Source organism: Amphimedon queenslandica, unplaced genomic scaffold, assembly GCF_000090795.2.
Source record: "Amphimedon queenslandica unplaced genomic scaffold, v1.1 AMPQUscaffold_13448, whole genome shotgun sequence".
Taxonomy (NCBI): domain Eukaryota; kingdom Metazoa; phylum Porifera; class Demospongiae; order Haplosclerida; family Niphatidae; genus Amphimedon; species Amphimedon queenslandica.
In genome coordinates this window covers 27562-48412 of record NW_003546316.1, presented here as the reverse complement: position 1 = coordinate 48412, position 20851 = coordinate 27562, and the positions used below count along the sequence as shown (strand labels likewise).

General features: G+C 36.0%; 8 protein-coding genes across 9 annotated transcripts in view; 6 read left to right on the top strand and 2 right to left on the bottom strand.

Moving 5' to 3' along the window:
- The window catches only part of LOC100640032 (ubiquitin carboxyl-terminal hydrolase 46-like), a 3277-nt gene extending 2556 nt beyond the window's left edge, over positions 1-721 (top strand). Inside the window, exon 9 of the mRNA XM_019995264.1 lies at positions 295-721. Within this exon, the coding sequence (XP_019850823.1) occupies positions 295-446 (152 nt within the window). The 3' untranslated portion in view covers positions 447-721. The remainder of the gene's footprint in view (positions 1-294) is intronic.
- A 1273-nt stretch (positions 722-1994) lies between these two features.
- On the bottom strand, positions 1995-4226 carry LOC100639904 (ubiquitin-conjugating enzyme E2 A). The gene is made up of 5 exons (XM_003385761.3): positions 4050-4226; positions 3922-4002; positions 3731-3846; positions 3394-3482; positions 1995-2250 (listed from the first exon to the last, which is right to left on the bottom strand). Exons 1-5 carry the CDS (start codon positions 4091-4093, stop codon positions 2122-2124), a joined length of 459 nt encoding a protein of 152 aa, XP_003385809.1. The 5' UTR covers positions 4094-4226; the 3' UTR covers positions 1995-2121.
- A 58-nt stretch (positions 4227-4284) lies between these two features.
- On the top strand, positions 4285-5994 carry LOC109581284 (uncharacterized). Of its 2 annotated transcripts, XM_019995262.1 has the most exons (4): positions 4285-4311; positions 4373-4476; positions 4519-4594; positions 4636-5994. In XM_019995262.1, the coding sequence occupies exon 4, from the start codon at positions 4642-4644 to the stop codon at positions 5836-5838; it is 1197 nt and encodes a 398-aa protein (XP_019850821.1). In that variant the 5' UTR covers positions 4285-4311; positions 4373-4476; positions 4519-4594; positions 4636-4641; the 3' UTR covers positions 5839-5994. The 2 variants fall into 2 exon arrangements, with proteins under 2 accessions (XP_019850821.1, XP_019850822.1); XM_019995263.1 differs by having other exon boundaries at positions 4373-4594; positions 4640-5994.
- A 2673-nt stretch (positions 5995-8667) lies between these two features.
- Positions 8668-9816, top strand: LOC105312396 (uncharacterized). The gene has a single exon (XM_011405005.1). The coding sequence runs from the start codon at positions 8668-8670 to the stop codon at positions 9814-9816; it is 1149 nt and encodes a 382-aa protein (XP_011403307.1).
- A 2253-nt stretch (positions 9817-12069) lies between these two features.
- On the top strand, positions 12070-13062 carry LOC105312395 (uncharacterized). The gene has a single exon (XM_011405004.1). It carries the CDS (start codon positions 12070-12072, stop codon positions 13060-13062), a length of 993 nt encoding a protein of 330 aa, XP_011403306.1.
- A 239-nt stretch (positions 13063-13301) lies between these two features.
- Positions 13302-17481, bottom strand: LOC105312394 (transient receptor potential channel pyrexia-like). Its single transcript, XM_019995261.1, has 20 exons — positions 17334-17481; positions 17065-17229; positions 16709-16888; positions 16553-16654; positions 16322-16509; positions 16155-16259; positions 16019-16110; positions 15904-15949; positions 15762-15848; positions 15639-15716; positions 15330-15401; positions 15211-15281; positions 15063-15167; positions 14907-14977; positions 14759-14842; positions 14551-14690; positions 14342-14457; positions 13921-14128; positions 13748-13862; positions 13302-13670 (listed from the first exon to the last, which is right to left on the bottom strand). The coding sequence occupies exons 1-20, from the start codon at positions 17467-17469 to the stop codon at positions 13435-13437; spliced, it is 2397 nt and encodes a 798-aa protein (XP_019850820.1). The 5' UTR covers positions 17470-17481; the 3' UTR covers positions 13302-13434.
- Positions 17482-17492: 11 nt separating this feature from the next.
- On the top strand, positions 17493-18911 carry LOC109581296 (uncharacterized). The gene is made up of 6 exons (XM_019995303.1): positions 17493-17624; positions 17672-17968; positions 18095-18367; positions 18413-18492; positions 18542-18795; positions 18872-18911. Exons 1-6 carry the CDS (start codon positions 17570-17572, stop codon positions 18909-18911), a joined length of 999 nt encoding a protein of 332 aa, XP_019850862.1. The 5' UTR covers positions 17493-17569.
- Positions 18872-19924, top strand: LOC109581304 (uncharacterized). The gene is made up of 3 exons (XM_019995317.1): positions 18872-19273; positions 19343-19549; positions 19594-19924. Exons 1-3 carry the CDS (start codon positions 19018-19020, stop codon positions 19836-19838), a joined length of 708 nt encoding a protein of 235 aa, XP_019850876.1. The 5' UTR covers positions 18872-19017; the 3' UTR covers positions 19839-19924.
- The last annotated feature ends 927 nt before the right edge of the window (positions 19925-20851 follow it).

Below are 20851 nucleotides of genomic sequence, written 5' to 3'. Positions count from 1 at the left end.
CAGTATGATAATTCTTGGCTGTGTAACTGTAAAAAAATTGATCAAAAATTGTAAAGGAACTTGATGAAATGTGCTACATTGTACGGGTTTTTTTTTCAAAAAAAGGCTCAAAAATCACCCCAAATTTTATTTTTACATGCTCATGTATATAATAATAGAGCTTATAAAAATTACGCCTTTTTGCCATGTAGAATTGTTAGTGACTTAAGAATATGCACCAATTTATCAACATGTACATGTACTGGTATATGTACATGTACATGTACATGTAGTAGTATTGAAGTGTCTTCTCTCTATTGCAGGAGATAGAGCCTCACTCCATTGAGCAGTTCTTTGGACTGACGGACTCTCAAACGAGTCTACCGAACGAGTCGGCTTATATTTTATTTTATAAAACGAGAGAAAGCGAATACACGTATGAAATGGTCAATGAAGATCAGACATGATATTATTATTATTATTATTATATTATAATAATTATATTAATTATTATTATTATTATTATAGTGTTATTATTTTATAAATTTCATCATTTTTCCTGTCTTATTTGAAACTGAATTATTATCTTCCTCATAGTCTTATGTCTGTGTGTATCTGTATGTTTATGTTATTTTGTGAATTTTTTCTATTATCATTCACTATAAAATATAAATACAATTTAGTGTAGAAGCAGGTGGAATCCCTGATATTAATCTCACTACAGTTTGTTGATAAATTATTATTATTATTTCATAAACCACACAATTAAATTTATAATTGGGACACTTCCTCATCAGTTTATAACAAATAAACTTAGATGTTCTAGTTCTCAGCACTCATATGTTTCCTCAATATTCTCGCTGTTCCTAATAGAGCTGTCTTCTGTAGATGTTCCACTCAAACCTTAATCCCCAACTTTTTTATCCACCTCTCAAAATTATTATTATTATTATTATTATTATTATTATTACTATAGTAAATTGACATCAATTAGTTAGTAGACTTGGTGCAGCTGTTACCACCTCCTTTTGAAGAGCCACTATCTCTGTTTACTGTCATTTCTGAACACTTCACGGCCATTGTCACGTTTTAGATTAAAGTCAAATTCTCACCTTTAACAAGCTTGTAATGTCTCAAATGCAATAACAACATTAACCTCCTTTTCAAGGGCCACTATCATTTCTGAACACTTCACAGCCATAGTCACGTTTTAGATTAAAGTCAATTCTCATCTTTAACAAAGCCTGCAATGTCTCACTTACAATAACAATAACAATAACAATAATAATTATATTATTTCATTATTGTGAGCTAATTGGCACAGTATGCATTACTTAATGATCTGTAATGGCAACACACATTCCGAGACAATACGTCAGTACATTTTTTGTCTGTTTACAGAAAAGTCAGTGGCTGTTTTAGGGTAGATTCCTTGGTACACTACACATACATGTATTGCATGCAACTTCCTTTAATCAGATAATAATGTGATTTAATGCTACAGTGCTTCCTCTTTCTTCACAATCTCCTGACTCTACTTGATCTTTCTTTTCCTCTTCCCTAGCTACACCTGCAGTCTAAATGCACATCTACATGCATTAAGAATGTACTGGTACATAAATCATATCTCATATTTATTTAAAAGTGCATTACATACATGTACAATGTTAAAAAGCTAATGCTTGTAATGGCTCCTCTATAATCTATCAAAGGTTAATGATGAGTAGCTCTTAAGGCAAGACATAATAACTTGAGTTACAGGATATGTACTGTGTATACATGTTTATGGTATAATGTCATTTCAGTTGAAAAGGAAAAGATAATGCAATAACTTGTAATTCATTTAAAATCACAGCATCCTCCTTTTCACTAAAATAACTATACGGTACTATTGCGTACATGTACATGTATAACAAATTCAATATTAATTGTTTTGTGCTTTTTGTGTTTATTTTATTTGCTCTTTGCTCCATTACACTTGCTGCGTAATGCTTTGGTTTACTTTTTTACCTTTCTCATAATAATAATAATAATAATAATAATAATAATAATGATTAGTTTACTCTACAGTACTAGACATATAACATTCTCTCTTGCTGACATTAAAGGTTGTCTCAGCCACCTGCCATATACTCGACGCTGTCATACGTTCATCCAGCTCTCCTCTACAATAGCTTGTACCTTCTTCTCGTACTCTCTCCTGTTCTCTTGATAGAGTTGAGCTGCTAGACTGTTAGCAGGACTATTAGGGTTGGGTTCATCGAGTAGAGACTAGAGAAAGGAAGAGAGAGGGAAGGAGAAAGAGAGAGAGAGGGAGGGAGAGAGAGAAAGAGAGAGAGGGGGGAAGAGGAAGGTAAGAAGTAGTAGTAAGGGTCTTAGAGGCTAGCCAAAGACTATCAAAAGGGAGAAGACAAACAAAGACACACACCACACTCTGTCAGTAAACATTACTGTGAAATTGGCACCATGGAGCGAGTGTGGTTATGAGCTATTTAATGAGTCATTGGCCTGTCATAACACAGGTAATAAGGAAGGGAACCCCCTGCAACCTTTTCACTTTCCACATGAACATTTTTAGAATATTATCTAATTGTCTATAGCAGATAATGGTACACATACATGTACATGCACATTAACTATAGCATTCAGTACTTGAATACATTACGCTGTAGACTAGTCTCTATGAAGAATGATCCAAAACATTAATATACATAATACGTGTACATGTACATGTACACATAGCACAATGGTCAATGCTCTAATGCTAGATTTGTAGCAGAGATCAGTTTGAATAATTTACATTCATTTAATAAGATTCCAAGAATACACATGTGCCAGCTGCTATACATATGACTAAACTCATCCTTTATTTGAGTGCATAAATTAAATTAAAATAAATCACGTACATGTAACTATGTAATATCCATGTACATGTGCATGTATACGTGGGACAACAATTAGAATCAAAACTAATAGTAAAGAGTACATGTTAACTTGGCACAGGTCGGGGGGTCAGGTTATTGCTCAACATGCACTAATAAAATAATGACATAGTAAATAAATATTTGTGCAATAAAATACATGTACATGTAGGTCATTCGTTAAACAAGTCAGCTAAGAGTCATGTGATCAATCATGATGTCACATAATTATTGTCATGACTAAAATAAAAACATCTCGATTATTATACTTATTGTTTACATAAGCTGAGTATAAATAATCAACAACGATTGATGTGGCCAGCCATTTCTTGCATCCCAAGGACATTAAAAACATTCATTGTATAAAATATGCATCAACAAGCCCCCCATATTGAGTACAAAGTTCTATTATCATCACACCATACATATAATAGCTACACACACATAACTAGCTAGTGTTGTTAGTCATGTGACTTTCATGTGGTGTGCATACCTGAATAGACGTTAGTATTGATGATACATCGTATGTTGGACTCCACCTATTTTGTAAAATATCCAAGCATATGCTGCCATCAGCATATACTAGAGGGAGAGAGAGAGAGAAAGAGAGAGGGAGGGAAGAGAGGGAGAAGAAATAATAGTAATGACAGCCATGATAGCTTGTGGGAGACAAGGTTTGAAGGTCATAAAGAGTAAATTGTTAGGAAAACAAAAAGGAAACAGTACCAGGAAAATAACAATCTAAAAGCACTAGAGAACAAATCAACAGTCACACCATTGTATAACATAAGTACGTGTGTGTGTGTGTGTCGTTGAATGTGGGTTATTACCATTCGGGTGAAACATTTTCGATACGAATCTAACCGTGGGAGGTTTATTAGGGTACTCTTCCGTGAATTCCATCGTTAGTTTAAAAGTACCGTCTTCGAAAGGAGTATCTTTGGGTCTAAAGTGGGCGTGGTTGAGAGGAAAAGTGGGAGGAGTTTTAGAAATGGATCTGTGAAAATATTCTTTCAATTACCCAAATATGACAGCGTTCCATAGCATAATGTTATTATCCGTGGGAGCGCCCGATACTCCTGTTGGTGGGTCTTCTTGTAATCTGTAATAGAGAAGAGATGGTTAGGGAAAGTCTTGTCTTTCTCTTACCTTTTGAAATCTCTCATTAGTCTTCTTCTGGCTGGCGTGGACATTGTGTGTTTCCCTCGAGTCGATGTAGTGGTGGGAGAGAGAGTAAGGGAGAGGATAAAACTGCTGAGAGTTGTACAGTGACTGTGTTTTGTGTGTGTTGTTTGCGTGGCGTATAAAACTCAGCAAAGGGGAAATGACACAATCTATGAGCTCATGAATATTAATTTACCACGCCTACTGGCACTATAAGCTCCTCCTACTCAAGATTATGTTCTGAATTGTGAGTATTTATTCCATTGATTCCATTCTTAGCCTCTCTATATACTTTTTAAACCTAATAGGCTCAATATTATGCAGAAAAATATGCAACAGATAGTCTCTTCTAGCAGTATTCTCTTCCTCTGCTGCAATTGATGTTTTTGAGAAGCTTCAACTCAAGTCTCAAGTATTACAATCTAATCTATTGTTATTCATATATTCATGCTAGTATGCTATAAATGAATTATGCATGAAATGGGAAATTGGGCCACCTGAAGATTCCACCCCTTAATCTAAAGTTTATAGTGAGTCTCGTATTGAGTAATACTTTGTTAACTGCTTTCAGTTAGAAATGGCAGTTGTTCGCTACTATGGAGCCAAGCCAGATGAACCTGACGACAATGACAAAAGGAAAAAGTATGGAGGACATGAGATTCCTTCTGGCGGGACTAATGTTGACCTCAGTCATTATGTGCATCATGTCTATGATCAAGAAAACTTGCATAGCTGTACTGCCAATGCTCTTTGTGCTGCCTATGGAATGGATTTGGTGAAGCAGTCTCAAACTATTGCAGCAGGATATTACTTTGACCCATCACGTCTTTTTCTCTATTATAACACTCGAGAACGTGAAGGCAGCCAATCGAAAGATAGTGGAGCATCGATTCGTGACACGGTCGAATCCATGAATGGCAAAGGTGTTTGCAAGGAGTCTGATTGGCCTTATACGGTATGGAAGTTTAATCAGAAGCCGCCTCACTCAGCCTATGTTGCTGCTGTTGGTAATAACTTGTGTAAGTATGAGAGACTTGATCACAAAATTGATCAGTTCAGAGCTTGCTTAAAGGACAACTGCCCATTTGTTTTTGGATTTAAAGTTTATGCTAGCTTTCATAATATTTCTGGGCCTAAATATACTATGCAGATGCCCAAAGCACATGAAAGAGATGGTGGGTCTTTTGAGAGACATGCTGTTGTTGCTGTTGGTTATAATGACACCAAACAGCATATAAAGGTGCTCAATAGCTGGGGTTCTGATTGGGGAGATAATGGGTATTTCTACATGCCATATCAATTCATTGAGAATCGTTTTTTCTGCTTTGATTTCTGGAAGATAACGTTTGCTTCTGAACAAGGGAAGCCATGTCCCAAGGATGCCGTACATTTTCCTGATATTGTTGGTATATTAGGCAATGCATTTCATCCTGAAGCCTCTGATTTTGTTGGAGCTAGTCGCTACAGTTCATGTAATTTTCCACTTTCCCGTGCATTTGTTTACGGTAATGAAACCTCTGGCAGTTTGGTTCCTCCACCACTTCCTTTCTCATCTTTTGATGGTGTTGGAGCCTCTCCTTATCCTCCACTATCCAGAGTTAGTCATACACCTAGTAGGAACCTTCATCATTATCATGACCAGTATGATTCCACACATGGCTTTGAAGATGATGACTGGAGATATTCCATAGGACCCAGTGTTAATCATAGATCTAGAGCCTATGACAATGATTTAGATCTATATGGCCGTAAGAGACACAGAAGTCACTCATGAATCTAGTAAACTCTACATTATGAAACAAACTCAAAACTATAACTAATTATTATTAATTGTAATGTAGACTACAGGCACACATATAAATCATTTTCATTAAATGTTATGTACTTTTATGACACTTAGATCTATAATTTTTTAATAAAATTTTGTTGCTTTTGACATCCATTGTTTTTTAAATTTGAAATTGACAGAACCCATTGAATTGCTCCTGCAGGCTAATCATTCTATGCCATGGCAGCCAATTTTAACACTGTTTCCCTGTGGATGAAAATTGGATTCACATTTTGGCTGTCTCTGCTGCAAGCAATCAAAAGATTGAAGCTAAAGCCCTTGTACATATACTAACATTGTACAGTGCACAACATTTAATGTTCTGTACATTGTACATTTTAAATCCATTACTAGCAAAATAAATACTGTAGAATATGCTAAACTTTTATCGTTTTACTTGAAACTTCATGCATACCATGCTGAAATGATAAATTTTACTATTTATCATTCTCTTTCTTTGTCTTTTTCTTCTGTCCACCTGCTACTTCTTTAAAATTACAGTCCTTTAGACCTACTGTAATTATAATAGCCTCTATATTTGCTTTTTAATACCTAATGGGCTCAATATTAGTTATGCAGCAAGAGTATGCAACAAATAAAAGTAGTCTCCTGCTCTGCCAAGTGCTCTGCTGCAATGGGTGTTTTCTGAGTTAACTCATTATTAATGCAAGTATAATTTATTTCCTCTTGCTTTGCACTATTAATTCATGCAAACTTATGGTACTGTGCATCCAGAAGCGTTTGAATTATTTCAGTACAGATCTCAGTACATAAGTAGATATATTTATATCTACGAACTGAATACTGAAGTGAGTTCATAATTCACATCACTTTAGTCATAATGTGTTAAAAGTAGTTTTAAAATTTTCCAGCAAATAAAATAGAATTATAGTGATGTAATGAACATGTAACTATATTTAGACAAAACATCTGATTATTTTTATAAACATGCTGCTAATGCAGTGATGCATTGAAAGGGGAATTCCTGGGGATTCCACCTTCAAAATTGTTTATAATTGAGTGCAAACAAGACACCATTACAGTTACTCTCAGCTCTCTAACTTTTGATCTTCTTAGAATGGCAGTTGTTCACTACTGTGGAGCTAAGCCTGATAAACCTGATGACAGGGACTACAAGAAAAAGTATCATAAACATGAGATTCCCTCTATGAGAACTCATCCTAATGTTGACCTCAGTGGCTATGTGCATCATGTCTATCATCAAGGGGAACTGGGAAGCTGTACTGCCAATGCTCTTTGTGCTGCATATGGAATAGATTTGATGAAACAGTCTCAAACTATTGCAGGAGGATATTACTACTTTGACCCATCACGCCTTTTTCTCTATTATAACACTCGAGAACGTGAAGGAAATGAATTGAACAACACTGGAGCATCAATTCGTGAGGCTCTCAAAGCCATGAACTGCAAAGGTGTTTGCAACGAGTATGACTGGCCTTACTTAGAATCAAGGTTTAAGGAGAAGCCACCTCAGTCATGTTATGCTGCTGCTGTTGGTAACAACTTGTGTAAGTACGAGAGACTTGATCACAACATTGACCAGCTCAGAGCTTGCTTAAAGGACAACTGCCCATTTGTATTTGGCTTTAAAGTCTATGATAGCTTTATTTCTGAACCTAAATATACTATGCAGATGCCCAGAGCACAGGAAAGAGATAATAAGCCTCTTCGGATATCATGCTGTTGTTGCTGTTGGTTATAACGACACCAAACAGCATATGAAGGTGCTCAATAGCTGGGGTTCTGATTGGGGAGATAAGGGGTATTTCTACATGCCATATCAATTCATTGAAAATTCTTTTTTCTGCTTTGATTTCTGGAAGATAACATTTGCCTGTGAACGAGGGAAACCACGTCCCGATGATACAGTCCCATGTACTGATTCCTCTGGTTCTTGTGGGATTAAATCCCAGTTATACCACCCGCCATATCATAGTGGTGGAGCCTATGTTTGGTATCCTCCCTCATTCGGTGGTACAGTGTTGAGTGGTGAACCTTCTGGATATGTTGAATATCCCCTACCTAATAGTAGCACTAGTGGACCTGGACATTGTCAAGTGATTCCCTCACCATCTTCTAGTCTTCCCCCACCACCCAATCATACCAGTGGAGCCTATGGTTCTGATGCGATGAATACGGCCGTGGAAGATAGTAAACTCTATACATAATGGAACGAATTCATGCACAATTGTAATATAATTTTGATTATAAATGTCATTTTAATTGTTTTATCATGTACTATTCATGGCACTTTGTGTTGTTCATGTCGTTTTTGACTAGCATGCATGGTTTTTAGAATTTGACCCAACCCATTGAATTACTCCAAATATATGATGTGAGCTCTCATTTCATGGAAAATTATGGTAGACCAAGTGTGGTAGACTACTAGAATACTTTTTTAATATTCAGAAACGCTTTTCTGATTTGAATTATTTTAGCACAGATCTCAATACATAAAGTAGATAGAGCTATATCTACTAACTCAAGTAAATTCATAATTCACATCATAACATAAGTGGCATTTCAAAGTTTTAAAATCTTTTAGCAAATGAAACAGAATCACTTTTATATAATGATGTAATGAACATGTAGCTATATTTAGACAAACACTCTTACACTGCTGGAATTTGTAAACAGTAAATATGCTGCAAATGCATGAAGGGGGAATTCCTGGGGATTGCACCTTTTATTTCAACATTATTTATATAGAGTTGCAGTTATTCTCTTGACTTTTGACTTTCTCAGAAAATAGAAATGGCAGTTGTTCGCTACTACTATGGAGCCAAGCCTGATAAACCTGATGACAGGGACTATGGGAAAAAGTATCATAAACATGAGATTCCCTTTATGTGGACTCATCCTAATGTTGACCTCAGTGGCTATGTCCATCATGTCTATGATCAAAAGGATCTGGGGAGCTGTACTGCCAATGCTCTTTGTGCTGCCTATGGACTGGATTTGGTGAAGCAGTCTAAAACTACTAAAGGAGGGTTTTCTTACTTTGATCCTTCACGCCTTTTTCTCTATTATAACACTCGAGAACGTGAAGGCAACCGATTGAAGGATAGTGGAGCATCAATTCGTGAGGCTCTTAAAGCCATGAACTGCAATGGTGTTTGCAAGGAATCTGACTGGCCTTACATAGTAAAGAGGTTTAAGGAGAAGCCACCTCAGTCAGCCTATGCTGCTGCTGTTGGTAACAACTTGTGTAAGTATGAGAGACTTGATCAGGACATTGACCAGTTCAGAGCTTGCTTAAAGGACAACTGCCCATTTGTATTTGGATTTAATGTTTATGGGAGCTTTGATGATACTAAGACTGCGGGATACATGCCCTTGCCAAGTATAAGGGAGCAACTTGGTGAGCCTCTTGGGAAACATGCTGTTGTTGCAGTTGGTTATGATGACTCGAAGAGATATTTTAAGCTACTCAACAGCTGGGGTTCAAGGTGGGGAGATAATGGTTATTTCTACATGCCATATCAATTCATTGAGAACTCTTCTCTCTGCTTTGATTTCTGGAAGATATCATTTGCTTGTGAACGAGGGAAACCACGTCCCAAGGATACAGTCCCATGTACTGATTGCTCCACTTCTAGTGGGATTGAATCCCAATTAGATCTATACCACCCCCCGCCATCTAGTGGTAGAGCCTCTGACTATGGTGGATATCCCCCACCATCCAGAGTTAATAGCAGAGCTAGTGACTATGGTTGGCATCCTCCGTCATTTACTGGTATGCTATCAAGTGGTGGAGCCTTTGGATATGGTGGATATCCACCACCACCTAGTCATTATCAACCAACTCCCCCACCATCTTCTAGCCATAGCAGTGGAGCTTCTGGCTATGGTGGGTATCCTCCACCATCCAGTCATAGCAGTGGCCGTGGGAGAAAGTGGTAAACTCTAGTCTGGCTTGCCAAACTAGGTAAACTCTACATAATGGAACAAATTCACACATTGTGATTTAATTTTAATTACAAATTTCATTTTAATTGTTATTTCTTTAATTCACGTTTATGTAATTATAAATTTCAGTTTCATTTTAATTGTTATTAAATTTGGCCCAACCCAATTGCTCCTGAAAGATGGACTCACCCTGCAACAGCAGCCAAGCTCAATTCACAAATCAACAAAATTACGAAAAGCAATACTGCTCTAGTTGTATGGAGGAGTTGGTGTAATCTCTGCCTTGTCTTGTGTCTTTGCTCTTATTTTGGCGGCTCGCTACAGGTTTTATCAGGACATAGTCCAGAGGCTTGTATTGTACATAGCAGCACTGGCTGTCTCTCTTATCCGCGCATTTGACATAATCTTTGTCAACTATCACAAGAACCCAGAGGCCTATCAACCATTCTGTGCCATGGCAATCTATTTTAACACAGTCTCTCAGACTCTCCCTATGGACAAAAATTGGGTTTTTGGCTGTCCCAGCTTTGCTTTTCATTATCAAACTGTAGGTTGGGAATGGTCTGGCTTGCAAGACTGAGGTCCTCCGAGGACACTGTCCTCCTCTACTGCAATGGATCAATATATATGAACTCAGTGAGTTCTTATTATTTTGGGGCATTATAATGTTTTAAAAATTTGCAAAAAAATGGAGTTAGTCTTATGATGATGTCATGGTGGACATTATACTATATTTAGAATATTTGCATTATGCATGAAGTGGGAATTTCTGACTTCATTCTAATTATATTTAATGCTCATTGTTGAACTGAGCACATCATTACACAATATAATGCAGTGCTGTCACTTTTAACCTTCTTAGAAATGGCAGTTGTTCGCTACTATGGAGCCAAGCGTGATAAACGTGACGAGAGAGACTATTGGAAAAAGTATGAAGAACATCAGATTCCTTCTATGAGGACTCATCCTAATGTTGACTTCAGTGGCTATGTCCATCATGTCTATGATCAAGGGAAGCTGGAAAGCTGTACTGCCAATGCTCTTTGTGCTGCTTATGGAATGGATTTGGTGAAGCAGTCTCAAAACACTGAGGGAGGATATTACTACTTTAATCCTTCACGCCTTTTTCTCTATTATAACACACGAGAACATGAAGGTACTCAATTCAAGAATATTGGAGCATCAATTCGTGATGCTGTCAAATCTATGAACTGCAGAGGTGTTTGTAAGGAATCTGACTGGCCTTACACAGTAAGCAGGTTTAAGGAGAAGCCACCTCAGTCATGTTATGCTGCTGCTGTTGGTAACAACTTGTGTGTGTATGAGAGACTTGATCAAGACATTAACCAGTTCAGAGCTTGCTTAAAGGACAACTGTCCATTTGTTTTTGGATTTACAGTCTATGATAGCTTTCATAATATTTCCTGGAATGGATATATGGAAATGCCAAGCATGTATGAAAGGTCTCATGGGAGACATGCTGTTCTTGCTGTTGGTTATGATGACTCCAAGAGGTGTGTCAAGGTGCTCAACAGCTGGGGTCCAATGTGGGGAGATAATGGATATTTCTACATGCCATATGAATTTATTGAGGATCCTTCGCTTTGCTTTGATTTTTGGAAGATATCGTTTGCCTGTGAACAAGGGAAACCACGTCCCAAGGATATAGTCCCATGTACTGGTATCTCTGATTCTAGTGGAATTGCACCCCATCCTTTGTCATATATGGGTAGAGCCTCTGGCTATGGTTCCAGTGGATATCTCTTGTCATCTAGAGTCAGTAGTAAAGTTAGTGGCCACGAATCATCACTTCATTTGCCACCTATTCATAGTGGTGGAGTCTTTGGCCATAGTGGGTATCCAACACGATCCAGAGTTAATCGTCAAGTTAGACACTATGATTGGTTTGATCTCCTACTTTCCAGTCGTAGTGGTGGAGCCTTTGGCTATCCTTCACAATCCAGAATTAATCGTACAGGTGATAATTATGATTCGCATGGTCTCCGTCGTGGCTTTGGTACCTCTGATGATGATGATGAATACAGCCGTAAGAGATATAGCAGTAACAAGTATAGGGGGTGGTAATAAAACTCTACATTATTATGCCACAAATTTCAAAACTATTATATTTATGATTATTTATGTACTTCTTATGACACTTATAATAGTTATTTTTGTGTTGTACTCTAAGTCTGAAAATTACATATAAAATTTAAAATTGACCCAACCCAATTGCTCTTGAGAGAGATGGAAGATGACTCACCCTGCAACAGCAGCCAAGCTCAATTCTCAAATCAACAAAAAGCCATACTGCTCTACATATATGGAGGAGTTGGTGTAATATCTACCTTGTGCTGTGTCTTTGCTCTCATTGTGGCGGTTCGCTACAGGTTTTATCAGGACATAGTCCAGAGGCTTGTATTGTACCAGCTCATAGCAGCACTGGCTGTCTCTCTTATCTGCGCATTTGACATAATCTTTGTCAACTATCACAAGAATCCAGATGTCTATCAACCATTTTGTGCCATGGCAGCCTATTTTAACACAGTCTCCTTGTGGACAAAAATTGGATTCACGTTTTGGCTGTCCCTGCTGCTTTTCATATGCCTGGTGTACCTCAAGCAGCCAAAAGATGTGAAGAAGCTAGAGCCCTTGTACATTCTAACCTCCTTTGGCATACCAATGCTGTTCTCCTGGATACCATTTGCTAATGACCTGTATGGCATATCGGGTGCATGGTGCTGGATCAAGAATTGGGAAGGTGAGTGTGCTAACAAGAAAATTCTTTTAGGCACCATCGAGCAGTACGCTCTTTTCTATGCACCTGCTACTGTCTTCTTTCTAATTGATGCTATACTCATTACTGCAACTGTCATTGTATTGCTGAAGAGAATCAGACGTAATAATGTCAGCGAGGAGCAACTACTGTTAGGAGAGAATCGCAAGCAAAAGCAGCTCTTAAGAATGATTCTACCTTTATCTGTATATCCTGTTGTATCAATCTTCCTGTATATCTTTCCATTCTCAAACAGGGTATACTCCATTATTGATGATAAGCCAATATTCCCTTTGTTCATATTGCACGGTGTGACAGAGCCTTTGTGGGGCTGCTGTGTTGGAATTGTAGTTACTGTTCACATATGCATAGCTAAAAGCAAAAGATCAAGCTCTGGTGATACAGGGATGAGATCTGTCACTGATCATTACACTCTACCCAAAGATTCAATGAGCTTTGAATAATTAAACAATGACATTGAGTAGAAATTGTGTTTTTTATTTTTGTTGAATGAATTTCAATTTTAAGCTTTAATGACTCAGCAGCAATGTTGTCTACAATAACTGTCAAACTACAGTGTGGAGCATTGAATGTAATTAATGTACTACACCACACATACTAATATGTACTACACTACACAATGTAATGTCTAAACTACACATACTCTGCAGAAACTAGCTGGGGCTTTCTTTCAGTTTCAAGGTGTGTTTAAATCTATGTGTGTTTAAATCTATAGCAAAATGAATACTGTAGAATATGCTAAAGTTTTATTGTTTAGTTTTTAAATACTAGAAACTTCATGCATACCATGCTGAAATGATAAATCTTGCCAGTTATCATTCTCTTTCTTTTGTCTTTTTCTTCTGTCCACCTACCACTCCTTTAGAATCACGCTTTTCAGTTGCTCCAGTATTTTTGGACGGCTGTGAATTTGATTTTGAGGAGCCATACTGCGAGCGTCTTGAAGCAAAAATAGATGCTCTTCTATTAATCCTCCGAGTAGTTTTATTGACTGGTTGAGGAGGAGGAGCAACAGGTCCTCTTATATTTCTAAGATATGGATTTATGGTCCCTAAAACACACATACAACATAGTAAAATGTTCATCATTCATTGTGCTATGTTATTTGCAAGGTATAGATCTATATACCTGGGGCTTCAGTCTTTGTAGCTAGTTTTGAGTTCATTGATTTTACTGTGGCCTGAAGATCACTTATCTCTTTCTTTTGTGTAAGGAGCATCTTATTAAGATCTTGAACGATTTCCTTAAAATCAAAATACATTGCTATGCATGCTTCTATTTAGAAAACAGCTTTTTCTTACATTTGTTTCTTGTGCCAGTTTAGCAAATGTCTTCTTCCCTTCATCAAACACATCATCGTCGTCGTCATAATAATTAACAGTTGGTGCACACTTCTTGCTGATATGCTGCAAGAAGCTCTCACGGCACCTGTGATAAGCCTTGTCCTCCATTAGCATTATGAGATTAGCTTTCTGGTACTGAGCATTAGCATGAGCATTGTCATATACCCTATAATGAAAAGCAAATGAAATATGGCAATGAAAGAATTGAGATCTTAATTATATTGTTCTATGAGATTTTCATGATAGGTATATTTGTGTTAAATGTCATTAAGTGTGAAATAAATATCACATCCGTTTAATAGCTCTTGAAATATTTTGCCACCTTTATCTATTTCATTTCATGGCAAGCGAGGTGTGACCTTTTCTAATTTACACTCACCTTTGAAAAGTATCAGAAAGTATAGCAATGAATAGATTGAGAGCAATGATGGACATTAGTAGCAGGAATGTGCAAGTCAGTATTGTAGCACTCAACTCATCTGCATCTCTTATAGCCTGCATGCATGTACATAATAATTACAGAGCATATATATACATGTATCAACCATGCTTGGCGCATGGTGTGTATATGCATAATTATAAGTATACCTGATAAGGATAGTCATCAATTATTGACATTCTAAACAACACCACAAACATTCTATACAAATAAGTCAGTTCTTCTGACGGAGCTGTGACATTAGCCAATGACTGCTGTGGTCCACCAAACAATAGCCAAAAAGAAATGACTATATTATAATAGAAAAAAGCATTATTCCTTTCTCTCTCTCTCTCTCTCTCCCTCTCTTGTCCTTACCAAAAGGCAAGTATATTATCAAGTATATAGAGTAATACTGCACAACTTTTCCTGCAATGTGAGACAGAATTGCAACCATTGGCCCTAGAATATCATTAAATATAAATAATGTTATGAAAAATGAAGTCAAGGTGCTTAGTGAACTTACCAAGTGTTGTTGAGGCTCTGGCATAGACCATTAATTTCACCCAAATCAATATAAGCCCAATGCTAGCAATTCTATATGCATTAAACAAGAGAAGTAATGTACACATAGAGTCTACATGCATATAGCCTGGCATAGCGTATATATTAGACTGGCTACCTTGCAATCCATTGTGATAGAGAAGGTGAGTGACTGATGACATCAATGATATGAAGTATGGAGACAATCGACAAAAGGCTAAGACCAAGCACATCAATTATATTCCTACACAAGATGTTAATCTAATATAAATATTAATTTCTTATACCATTTATCTCGGAAGTATTCAGCTTTCAGTTTCTTAAGAGCGATACACTTCTCTTTGATAAAGTAACGCTCCTTTATAAAATATTATGTTAAACAAGAATTAGAGATGAAAGGACTCACTTCTTCAAATTGTGGGCCCTCACAGTTAGAGTAATCAATGTTGAGCTTCCTAACTAATAGTTCCTTGAATTTCTATTGTATGCACATTTGAAAAGTATCACAACATATATGTACAAAATTCTCTCCAAGCCATTCTTTGACAAAATGCCCTGTACAAGGACTTTGGCCCAATTTTGGAGCAACTTTAAAAATTCATAAAACATCTTAATTTGATTAAAATCAGCTGAAACTTTTCTACACAACAAATATTTTTAGGTTGGAATTGCATTTGTGGTGGCCTTATGCCTATGTTATAATATGAAACATTACTTTGTTTTTCTTGTAAGAGTTAATAAATTTTCTAATCTCATCTACAATTAGAAGTACAAGCAGAATCATGCCTAAAAACTAAAAAATAGACATAAAAATCAATAAAAGATTCATCATAGCTACTGCTAATATGATCCTCCAAATGTCTTGTGGAAGTCTATAGATGTGCTTCTCCTGAATTGGAGGATAGCCTATAAGCACACTCCAAACCTTTGAATTAAATAAAATACAGTCACTATATTAGTATTATCATACTAAGACTTACTATTAGGAGTAGGGTGTGGATAGCAAGGGAGAGAATAAAATACCACCTAAAAATCATAAATGTTGCTCTAAGTAATTGTGTATTGGCCCATTGTAGATGCATATGATCCATGTACCTTGATAGTCTGTGCCATTTTGCTTCTGTTAGCTTAAGCATGACTGGATGGGTCAACAGATCAGGATAGTTTGCTATTAGAATAGCCTCAAACTATAAGAGTGTGCAGCATAATGGAAGTGACTCATATAACTTACTGGTGTCTTGGTTTTACAGCGCTGCGATTCAATTCTATTCAAGTAATATTCCTGCCTTCTTTCATCAGAGAACACTTGATGAAGCTGATCCAATGCCAACAGTGCCTGTAATACAAAGTACATTGTGATTAGATTAATGATAGCATGAAGACTGTTCTATATCTTACTGTCTGAGGCATATGAATGATCATGCTAGTCAGTGCCGGAAACCCATTTATATCATATACGTCGCAGCGTGAAGGAGGTCTTGCTTTTAGAGTAATGAGGAAATGAACGGCTTCAGTTCGATCTAAATCAGCTCCCAAATGCAACGGGGTCCTGCCTTCATTGTCTACACAGTCTTTATCATAAGGAGCTAAAAATAAGAATATTAGTAAGAACAAAATCATAGTATGTACCATTGTATTTTATTATAAGTAAACGAAGTGCATCTATTGATGAAGCCCTGACAGCATAATGTACTGCAGTTTGACCTTCCTTAGATCTCAAATTCAAATCAGCTGCAAAAAGTTCAAAATAAAAGTGAATTAATGCAAGGCATCATTTATCATTACCTCCATTTGATATTAGATACTCAATCATGTCCGTGTGATTGAAGTATGCTGCAATGTGTAATGGAGTCCTATCCTTGAAATCAAGAGCATTTGGATCACAACCATGATTTATTGCAATCTCAGCCACAGAGCAATCCCAGCTAGCAGCAATGTAATGCAGTACTGTTGATAGTGTCTCATCTGTGAAAGGAATGGAATAAGTTAGTAGCAAATTTTCTGTAAAATTATTGTCACATATGCAGGTATTTCATTAGTTGCTATCAATTTTGCTAGTGCTAATGTCATAATTTTTACACCAGGAGCCTGTAGTGTATACATTATCAAGAGTAGATGATCTATCTTTATAGAAACTTAACTGTCTCTTGCTTTTATGTCAGCATTACTCTCCAGCAGATTATTAATGTATGCAAAGTCAATGTCTTTGACAGACGTTTGCTTGGTCAGCCACTTAAAGTAAAAAAGGAGCTGGTCAGACTCATTTATTGAGAATATTTCCTCTGGTAAAGGAACAGAAGATTGCTCTGTGTAAAAATAGAGCAATAATACACTATAATACCTGTGTGTGAATACATATTTATCACCCAATGCTTCAATAAAGATAAGCACTGCATTCATAATTTCTCACTTGTTGTTGGAGTGGGGGTAGCAGGGTCTCCTAAATCAGCAAGCTCCAAGAAGGAGTCCTGTGGTATTCTGAAGTCATGCCTAATATGTCTTATCCCTCCTGCCTCCTCGGTTGGATAAACTTGAACTGCCATCATGCAGTCTCTTTGAAGTGCCAAGATTTAGTGCAAATTCCCTAGTCTAGCACCACCCATTTTAATAGATCTATGAATAACAATTAAGTAATTATTTTTCAAGATGCTGTTTCTGCTGCTACTGTTCCTCTCTTCTGCTGCAATTTATGAAAACACTGGTAACATTTTTGTATAAGACACTATTAGCGTTACTTTTTTCTCTTAGAGTTGATCATTATTTCTCCACCATTTTCTGTCAATGCAAGTCTAGGCTCAACTGCAGAGTTTAACTGCACATGTCATTATTGTGTAGGGCAGTTTTGGCTAGTAAATGGTGTCTCTGCTAACTATCAAGTTAATTATAACAAAGGAGTCAGATCTACTATGTCCTCTAATAATGGCAATAATAGATCATACACTTTAACAATGCCAGCATCAGTTCAACTCAATGGATCAACTATAGAATGTGTTGCTTATAACGAATCTTCACAAAGTACATCTGCTGCAAAACTTTTAGTACAAGGTAAGTAGCACTGAAACAAACATATTGTTTTTATAGATTGATGGAAATTTAGTATTTAGTAAGTTTTCCCAAATCGTTATTTTTCACTGAATAACATTTATAAAAACAATCCATTTACATTGATAGGTTTGTTGTCAGGAGTTGCCAATGTAGCAATAACACAATTTAACAGCACAACATTAATATTACAATATTTGGCACCATTTACATTAGCTGGAATACCTATACTTTATTATAATATACTAATATTGCCTACTAATTTATCAGTTAACATCACTGATACGCAATTCCATTTGCATATTAGTGAATATTGCATCAGTTACAATATTAGTATAACACCATGGAATATTGTTGGCATGGGCAATGCTACCACACTATCAGATATTGTCATTCATCAAGGTAAGAAATTGTAACAGACTACTTTCGCCTCATTACAAATTCTAGTTCCAGCTATAACAATGCCACAGCTTATACAAGAGTACAAAAGCAATAGTGAAACACTACATGTTTATTATGAAGTTCAGGTTTGCTAAAAGACACCACATTGAACACAATGCAATTTTCATTGTTTAGTACAATACATCTTGTAAAGGAACAGTACCACAATCAGTTTCACTAACAATAAATCAAGAAAAAGACCATTACTGTTCATTGGTATCTCCTGTTGCCAACAACTGCACCATTACTACTGCAGATATTGACAATAATGTCAATGTTACTATTAATATAACAGAAGTGTTGGGATATGGTGCTAATTATGTCATTAATATGTCACTATTTAATGCCAACAATATCAAAACAGAAGATTTCATTTTCAATATAAGTAGGTACAAGATACTACTGAATTTTTTGCATTATTACTCTCCTTTTTACCATTCCCTCCCTCTCCCTTTCTCTCTTTAGGCACATATCACGTTATTGCAGCTGCTATAACAACAGTTAATGATACAACAGTTTGCCTGGAATGTATTTTTAGACACAATTCCCCATCAGCTGGTTGCTATGCAGTATTCCATCCTATCAACACAACAGGAGGAGATTCACGATTAATGTATTACAAAATAATGAAACCACCAGCAGATTCAGCTAGTGGTTGTATTAGTACATTGCCTAATGGAGTATATAGTATATCAGTATTGGATGCACTAAGCTATGAAGAAGGAACATTTAATAATACTGCTATTGACATATTATTGCTAATAACTATTAATAATACAATGTTTGTGATACCTTCTACAACATCAATGACGACTAGATCTATTATATCATTTAAGATTCCATCAAGATCAATGACAACTACTAATGGTAATGTACATTCATGTTTGCATGTGAACATGTATGTTTACTTTAATTTTTCTTTTGTTTATACATTAGAAAATAGTTGGACCAGTTTCATTCCTTCTCCTCTTTTGATAACTTCATCAAGCTATGATGACAATATCTCCATGGCAACAAGTGGTCCACCAGTCCTGATAGTAGCATTGACTGGAAGTGCTGCATTTATGATGATAATGATAACAATTGTAGTGATAATTTCTGTGGGTCTATGTGTAGCTAAAAAAAGAAAAAGAAGTATTGCAAGTAAATTATAAATAATGCTGCCATAATTACCTTTATATTAATAGTTCATGGTATCAAGAAAGATGGCAATGCTACTCCTTGTCATACACCAGTAACAAATCGATTTATGGTAAAAGAAGGAATACAGTGCAAGACAACATTTAATGAAGCTTATGACAATGTAACACAGGCTAACGTAGTGTATGAGACAATACCAGAAAAAGTACAATATGTATCAGGATCTGCTGCTGGAGGATTGCAAATAAATGTTGCATATGATTGTATAGGGGGATTAAGAGCTAATCATTAATACTGTTTTATTATATTTTTCTGTAACCCACCCTACACTGTATTTCAGATTTGTTTATAATGATAATAGTGATAATGAATAATGCTATTAAGTGTGTTTTTGTTTTTTTAAATAAAGGTAAAACAGCTTGTTGAATTAATAATAATTATGTAGATCTATTAACAGAAAAGGACAGTATGGTAAAACATCATGCATAAGTGTATGTAAACTGTACACTTTATCCTTAGTTTTCTTTACTTAATATACAATAACTGGTTTTATAGCAATACTGAAAAATAATGCATATTTAATTTAATATAGATAAATACTAAATGCTCTATTTTTATGATTAAGCTATTCGCTTATGACTAGCTAGTCCTAATGAAAAGAAGGAAAGAATAAAAATGTAGTAACCTTCCTCATTGCTGAGTCACACCCATACTCATTATGCAAATTAAACCAAAACAATGAGCCATACCCATGGCCATGTAAATAGATCTAATGGTTTGAATCTGTTGAATTGTTCAATGAACAGAAAGCCCAAATATTAGCTGATTGTGTTTAATCAGATGTCAATAAAACGTGGCAAAAGCAAATCACAAATATATCTAAATTATGCAAATGAAAAATAATCTAAAGGCTTTGTTATTTTTTTTATTTCTGATCACCAGAGGGAGTTGATTGGCTGCAAGATTTTTTAGAAATTTAAGACATTGTTGGTAATGGTAACACCTTGAGTCTTTAGAAAATTTTAGTGTTAATTTATATATTTGTTTTGTTATTGGTTTTAGTATTATTCATTCATAAAGTATTATATATGACGTATTCATTACTCCACTGGAATTGCAGACTACTCCAGCTATTTGCTAGCTTTATCTATAGTCTACCTTGAAATATGCACTATAAATGAGGGATCTGGTTAAGTGGAAGCAGTAAATTGTCTATGCTTGATAAATCAGCAATTAAAACACCAGCTAGAATTTATTATTTGTAACGTGTATGCTTTGGTGCTGATAACTTGTTCTGCTTAATAC

Coding starts and splice junctions, on each gene's coding strand:
- LOC105312395 (XM_011405004.1), top strand. CDS start 12,070: ATGGAAGATGACTCACCCTGCAACAGCAGCCAAGCTCAATTCTCAAAT.
- LOC105312394 (XM_019995261.1), bottom strand. CDS start 17,469: ATGATGGCAGTTCAAGTTTATCCAACCGAGGAGGCAGGAGGGATAAGA. Junction 16,510..16,552: donor ACTTATAATAAAATACAATG/GTACATACTATG, acceptor TCTTATTTTTAG/CTCCTTATGATAAAGACTGT. Junction 16,260..16,321: donor TCATTCATATGCCTCAGACA/GTAAGATATAGA, acceptor TTTGTATTACAG/GCACTGTTGGCATTGGATCA.
- LOC100639904 (XM_003385761.3), bottom strand. CDS start 4,093: ATGTCCACGCCAGCCAGAAGAAGACTAATGAGAGATTTCAAAAG. Junction 4,003..4,049: donor CTAATGAGAGATTTCAAAAG/GTAAGAGAAAGA, acceptor TCTCTATTACAG/ATTACAAGAAGACCCACCAA. Junction 2,251..3,393: donor CAATACTAACGTCTATTCAG/GTATGCACACCA, acceptor TCCTTTCTCTAG/TCTCTACTCGATGAACCCAA.
- LOC109581296 (XM_019995303.1), top strand. CDS start 17,570: ATGCTGTTTCTGCTGCTACTGTTCCTCTCTTCTGCTGCAATTTATGAA. Junction 18,368..18,412: donor AGATATTGTCATTCATCAAG/GTAAGAAATTGT, acceptor TACAAATTCTAG/TTCCAGCTATAACAATGCCA. Junction 18,493..18,541: donor ATGTTTATTATGAAGTTCAG/GTTTGCTAAAAG, acceptor TTCATTGTTTAG/TACAATACATCTTGTAAAGG.
- LOC109581304 (XM_019995317.1), top strand. CDS start 19,018: ATGTATTACAAAATAATGAAACCACCAGCAGATTCAGCTAGTGGTTGT. Junction 19,274..19,342: donor ATCAATGACAACTACTAATG/GTAATGTACATT, acceptor TTTATACATTAG/AAAATAGTTGGACCAGTTTC. Junction 19,550..19,593: donor AAGAAAAAGAAGTATTGCAA/GTAAATTATAAA, acceptor TTATATTAATAG/TTCATGGTATCAAGAAAGAT.
- LOC109581284 (XM_019995262.1), top strand. CDS start 4,642: ATGGCAGTTGTTCGCTACTATGGAGCCAAGCCAGATGAACCTGACGAC.
- LOC105312396 (XM_011405005.1), top strand. CDS start 8,668: ATGGCAGTTGTTCGCTACTACTATGGAGCCAAGCCTGATAAACCTGAT.